The sequence below is a fragment of the Carassius auratus genome, chromosome 1 (assembly GCF_003368295.1).
Source record: "Carassius auratus strain Wakin chromosome 1, ASM336829v1, whole genome shotgun sequence".
NCBI classification, from domain to species: domain Eukaryota; kingdom Metazoa; phylum Chordata; class Actinopteri; order Cypriniformes; family Cyprinidae; genus Carassius; species Carassius auratus.
Window position 1 is genome coordinate 30,752,272 of NC_039243.1, and position 6,248 is coordinate 30,758,519.

General features: G+C 37.4%; 1 protein-coding gene across 1 annotated transcript in view; it reads right to left on the reverse strand.

Moving 5' to 3' along the window:
• mtnr1aa (melatonin receptor 1A a) overlaps positions 1-5,680 on the reverse strand; it is a 36,782-nt gene extending 31,102 nt beyond the window's left edge. Inside the window, exon 1 of the mRNA XM_026269590.1 lies at positions 5,189-5,680. Within this exon, the coding sequence (XP_026125375.1) occupies positions 5,189-5,372 (184 nt within the window). The 5' untranslated portion in view covers positions 5,373-5,680. The remainder of the gene's footprint in view (positions 1-5,188) is intronic.
• Positions 5,681-6,248: the final 568 nt, after the last annotated feature.

Consider the following 6,248-nt stretch of genomic DNA (forward strand, 5'->3'; position numbering starts at 1 on the left):
ATGGGTGCCGTCAGAATAAGAGTCCAAACAGCTGATAAAAACATCACAATAATCCACAAGTGATCCACACCACTCCAGTCCAACTGTTAACATCTTGTGAAGAGAAAAGCTGCATGTTTGTAAGAGACAAAACCATCATTATAGCATTTTAACTCTAAACTGTCACTTCTGGACAATATACTAGTCCATAATCAATAATTATGCTTCTTCCAGAAAAAAAAAAAAAGAAAAGAAAATTTGTTTAGAACCGTTTTGGACTGTTCTTGTAAACGGTCCTTGGCCTGTGTATATTACTCTCCTGATTCAGATTAGATGACTTTTTCACTGGAGAAAGCAATATTATGGATAGAAGACTCGTATTTTATCTGGAAGCAACAGTTTGAAGTTAAAAACATCTTAATGTTAGATTTGTTTATTACAAACTTGCTTAAAGCTTGTGGATTACTAACCTCTCGTGGATTATTGTCATGTTCTTATCAGCTGTTTGGATCCTGCAATGAAGAAATCAACTCATCTACATATGATGGCCCGAGGGTAGGTACATTTTTAGCTAACTTTCATTTTTGGGTATATGATTCCTTTAAGGTCTATCTAGGAAAGCAATACATTTTTCACACAGAGCAGTGTGTGTGTCCTTAGAAGTGGATAAAAAATTCAGCTGAACTGAAATCTCTTTTGAGTTTTCTCTTAAACGCTTAAGGTTAGGATATGGTTAGTGAGGCACACATGAGGAAAGAACTGAAAAGTTTTCCCTAAATGTGCAGAGGGGTCAGACTCATGGGGGCACGAAATGAGAGGATGTTTCTTACAGTAGAGTGCACTCTTACTTCAACCCTCCCTTGAAACACACTATAATCCTGTAAAAGCTTAAAGAGCCAAGATGGGACAGTAACCTTGCTCAGCTTCTGCCTAATGGAAACACATTAGTTCTGATTCTTAGATATCTCAAGCATGATACTAAATACGGATTTTACAACAAGTAACCTCCAAAATATTGGCTAAACGTGTGTTTTTGTGCTTGTTCTGATCCACTTCCAATGTCAATTCCCAGAAATTGCTTAATGCACCTTTAAGACAACATAAAAATAAAACCAGGTATCTTTGTTTCAAAGCCAACATTTCCTCATTAAAGCAAAAAAAAAAAAAAAATCAAAGTTTATCAGTTTCCAAATTACACCTGATTTGTTATTCTGTTTCCAATGCTCTGAAATACATTTTAAGTCTAGTCCAAAAACTTTTAGTGTCCTTTATATTTACAGTTCAGTATATCAACCTAGCAATAATCCAGTTTGTGCCTCCTTCCATGTTAGTGTAAAAATCTTTCTCAAATCTCAGATCCCTCAGAGTGTCTTTTCTGAAGCCTTTCTCCACTGGACATGGCTTAAAGTCGTAGTGAAACGGGAGTAGACCCACCACCGCAAACCCATTTCCATCCACTGAGAACTAAACACCACATCTGAGGGTTTGGGCAAGTAATGAATTCCTTTCAGACTTCAGAACGTCTGCAGAAAGGATATCACTGTTATCATCTGCAATAATTCTTTGGCTACACTTATTAGAAACAGCGAATCCTTCCCAGAATTCACTTGCAGTACATAGCCTTCATCAGTCTCCCACCCAAGCACCAACATAATACAATAATACACAACCACAATGTAATGAAAAGAAAAAGAAATGTGAATGAAATAATGCGGTGTGCATAAACCCAAGCCAGAAAACGTTCAGCCAATACAAACAGAGAATAAAGTGTGACAAACCAATTATATCTGGCTTAATAGTGAATACCAGAGGGAAAAACGCTGACAACAACTTAAAGGGTTAGTTCACACAGATAGCAAAATTATGTAATTAACGGGATTACATAATTGAAGAAAACGGTTGAAACAACATGAGGGTAAGTTATTAATTACATAATTTTGCTATCTGGGTGAACTAACCCTTTAAGCTAATACAGCACATCTAGTACAACAGTCATGATAAATTACAGTTGTCAAATCTACAAAAAAAATGAAATTATAATCTGCATTAATGACCATAAGAGACATATCAAAAATATGACTGAAAAACACTGTAATTGTAAAAAAAAAAAAAAAAAAAAAAAAGGTTCAAAAGCATCCCCATCCCCAGTGAACTCTCTTTAACACAGGTAAAAGTTTTTTTTTTTTTTTTTTTTTGCAAATAGCAGAACCAGTTGTACAAATACCACTCCAGTGTAAACATGAGCTGTGTGCTAAAGCCTGTGTGTTTCACACAGTAAGAGCGCTCCGTAACTACACACATCCTCTTGTGACCTAAAAACAAGGCTCTGGTTGCCTGCTACACGTACAATGACTCAAGAGAGAGACATCCCAGATTACGGTTGAGCTCTGCAATCACCCAGGCAGCTGCACAGCACTCCTCCCCAGCACACGGTCACTCGTTCATCTGGCACTAGAGGACAGCCATATGTCCAGCAGTGGTGCTGGCTGCTTCGATCGCTCTGAATTACAAAGGACGGATTTTGGTTGATTAAAATCCTCGGCTGTCTCTGTGGTAATTGTTCATGTTCTGTGTGTGTGTTTATAGTTTCTATACATTTCTTCAAATGTAAAGCCAGCCCAACAGGTGCAGACTGGGAGGGGGTGGGTACTAAGGTGTGACTCCAACATAAATGAAAATATTTAAAAAGATTAACACCTCAATTTTAATCTTTTTTGGATTAATTGGCCTTGCTTATTAAATAATCATTGATCATAAATATCTAATATGGATTACAGACATTTTCCAGCATCCATTCAACAGTAACCACCTAGTCAGTCTTTGTCTTTGAAACAGTTTTTGTCTGTTTCTTTCATCTTATCATGGTCTGTCTAACCTGTTCTTCCCATAAGAAAGTCTGCATTCTCTTCGCTCTCATTTCTCCAGCTGTCTTGTCTTCCACTCTCTTTCTCATGGGTTTCCTGTCACTTCCAAATAACAAGAGTCAATAACACTCAATTCACTATTAACTAGGAGTTTTCCCTCAATAAACTCCTCATTTACTGCTTATTAATAGTTAGTAAGGTAGTTGTTAAGTTTAGGTATGGTGTAGGATTAAGGGATCTAGAATACGCTCATGTAGAATAAGGCATTAATATGTGCTTTATACTAATACCAATATGCTGGTAATAAGAAACGAGTTAATACTGAGAATTGGACCTTAATAACTAAATAAACTCTTCCTTATGAGCCTACCTGAAAAAAGAGATACAAATTCAAATACATGACATTGCTTTTAAATACCAAGAAATTATCATATCAGTTTGCATTTGATCTATTGAGCTCTTAAAATACTTCTTAATACTAAGCCAGTTTCATCACTGGAATCCAGTAAAACAACATCTTTAGATGGCAATAAAATAACTTCTAGATTATCAAAACATTAACCCAAATAACTCAAGAATTAAATATTAATATTATAACAAAAATGTGCATTTCCTGTGAAACAATTTCTGTGGTATGTGTTTATTGGTGTTATATTATACAGTATTGCATAAGCATGTGCATACAGTATTTGATTTGTTTGATTGTTGTGGATCAAAATGGAATAGAGGATTAAAACTGTCATACCAAATTAATAAAAACATGAATCACATGTTCCCTTGGAGAACTAGAGACGCACATGCTGCATGCTCTGCGATTAGCGGTCAGCGCATAGGCGCAGAAGAACTGACACTGGAAAAGAATCAGCCTCCAACTGCTCGCGAGCGGGACAAACTTCAGCGCGCAGATATTGGTTGCGCTCTTTTCCATAAACTTCTGTAGCTCCCAAACGTCCAGCTCCTAATGAGCACCTTGGAAAAATGCCAGGATACACAATGTGGGTCAAAGCTTAATTAAATTGAGTCTGCTGTTTTTCTAACGAGTCTATATGAGTCAGGTTTTCCAGTACTTATCTGCTGAGATTCTGATTCTGGACAGGTTTCCTGTTCGTGTGTTATTTTCCCACTCTGTGATTGACAGGAAAAGAAGTACAATCCCATGGCACATCATACTAAGAATGCCAAAATAATCTGACATATATCGGGCACAGCACATCAATCAAACCCAAAGAACATGTTCATTTTCCCTAAGAAAGCCCAACAGCCTCTCTGGGTTCAGATGCGAGTTTAATACTCAGATACCTGCCTAGACAATCCCACAAGATGAAAAAGAGAGGGAAGCCCCAAAGCACAGATGCTGACACAGATATGGACTCCACATAATAACTCAACTAACCCCTTCAGACCTGGATTTTTCCAGACACACATACACACAAACACACACAAAAATGTTTATTTTGAATGTCTATTAAACTGGAAATTGAATTTGAACAACATCAAGATGATTATTCATCTGCACATACATTTTTTTTTATGAAAATCATAGAATTAAAAATTGGGGTTATGCCCCTTCCTCAAGTGTTCAATGATCAAACCTGCAACCTTTCACTGAGGTCACACCAACTGCAGCTTACGAAAAATAAATAAATATTATATATAGCCTATAGAAGTTTTGACAAAGCATGTAGAAGCGTTGCTGTTACAGGAAAATGGTTTTAAAAATACAATATAAAATATCCTTTGTCAGACATGATATGAAAAGCACTTAAATTTGATGAAGATTGCTCAAAATGTGTGGTAATATTCTTACTGAAATCATATCTTGCTGTTTTGCAATAGTACACAATACATCTTAGTGTACAGTGAATCCACTGTCTCTTACACTGGACATCACTTATGACTTTGTATATATTATGACTCATGCTATATGACTTTTATTATGGCTAGCACTGATGCCACCTCTCAAACAGAATGCGTGAAGTAATTCAATAACAAAATTTAGTTCATTTTGATAGTACTGTTAAAACAGTCGTGCGTAAAACACGCACACATTTCGAGTTTTAGTGCAATTTGGTTGCACTTGATACCAACTGTCCAACATATCAGTTAAGGGCAAACATTGGTGTGCAGATTAGGACACAACACCTGTGATGCAATTTCAGGGAATCGTGAAACATGAGCGTGTATTAGAGATGCGCGCACGCTCTCCTTTCTGATTCCTGTCTGTCACTGTTGTCATCTGGTGTTATCTTCTTCTGTTCACGCTTCAAACGCAACATTTCAGCAGTTAATGTGAAATAAACGTGACACGCGTGTCAAACCTGTGCAAGCTCGCGCGCGCAACTCACCTGCGTTCCGAAGTTTCTTGTTTCTGTAAACGGAGAAAATCACCAGCAGGTTTCCTAAAATATCCACCACTATAGTGAATATGAGGAAACACCCGAGAGTAGTAGCGACCCAGGGCGGCCGGTGAAGTGCTTGCTCGCTAGGGTCCAGTGCAGAGCTGTTCAGAAAACTCCCATTCATAAACATTGTATTTCTTCATGAAACTTTTCTCAATCAACAAAATAAACCGCGCGGTTCAGGTGGCGCGCGTCTCTCCTCTGGGATGGCATCTCTTCGTGAGGCCCCGGACAACTTCCCTCGGTTCTCTCGTCGGGGCTTTCGTGTGTCGGGGTCTGCACTTTTATGGTTCTGTGTGCACCCATCACAATGTTGGAACATGACATCCACGGGCATCTTCAGAACGCGTGTGAACATGTGATGAACTGCAGCGGAGTGTGTGTTGCCACCTTGTGGTCGTCATCGGTAATGACGCTTTCATTCACCCATTCCATCTGAACGAGTCCCTTTTTTTCCCTTTTTTTTCATTCAATTTTTGTCGCTCCGTTCAGGATGTAAGATACGTGATAGAGACTCTGATTTTAACTACTACAATAATAATAATAATAACATTATATGATGATGATGATGATGATGATGATGATGATGATTATCAACAAAATTATCAAAAATATAATAATAATAATAATACTATAATACAGGAATAATTATTCATCAGTTAGTATCGGTCCTCTTATAATTTGATTGGCCAAGCAACACATAAATATAAAAATTCCAGTCGTCTAATTTGATTGGCTGAGAAGCGGCAGGTTGGTTTGGTTTATGGTTTATAATGCTTTAAAAAAAAGTCTGGTTAAAATCAATGGGAAAATGTAATACTTGCGGTCGGGTATATACTATGGCATAGCCTACATAGTATTTGGCGTGCCGTTCATAGCATGCTCCATAATGTTGCTTCTCTCTGTGTAAAACCATATAACATTTTAAAGTAATAATATAAATAACATTTCTTGGCACATATAAAAACTGGAACTAGCATCAGACCCAAAAACAAGATAGATAGTT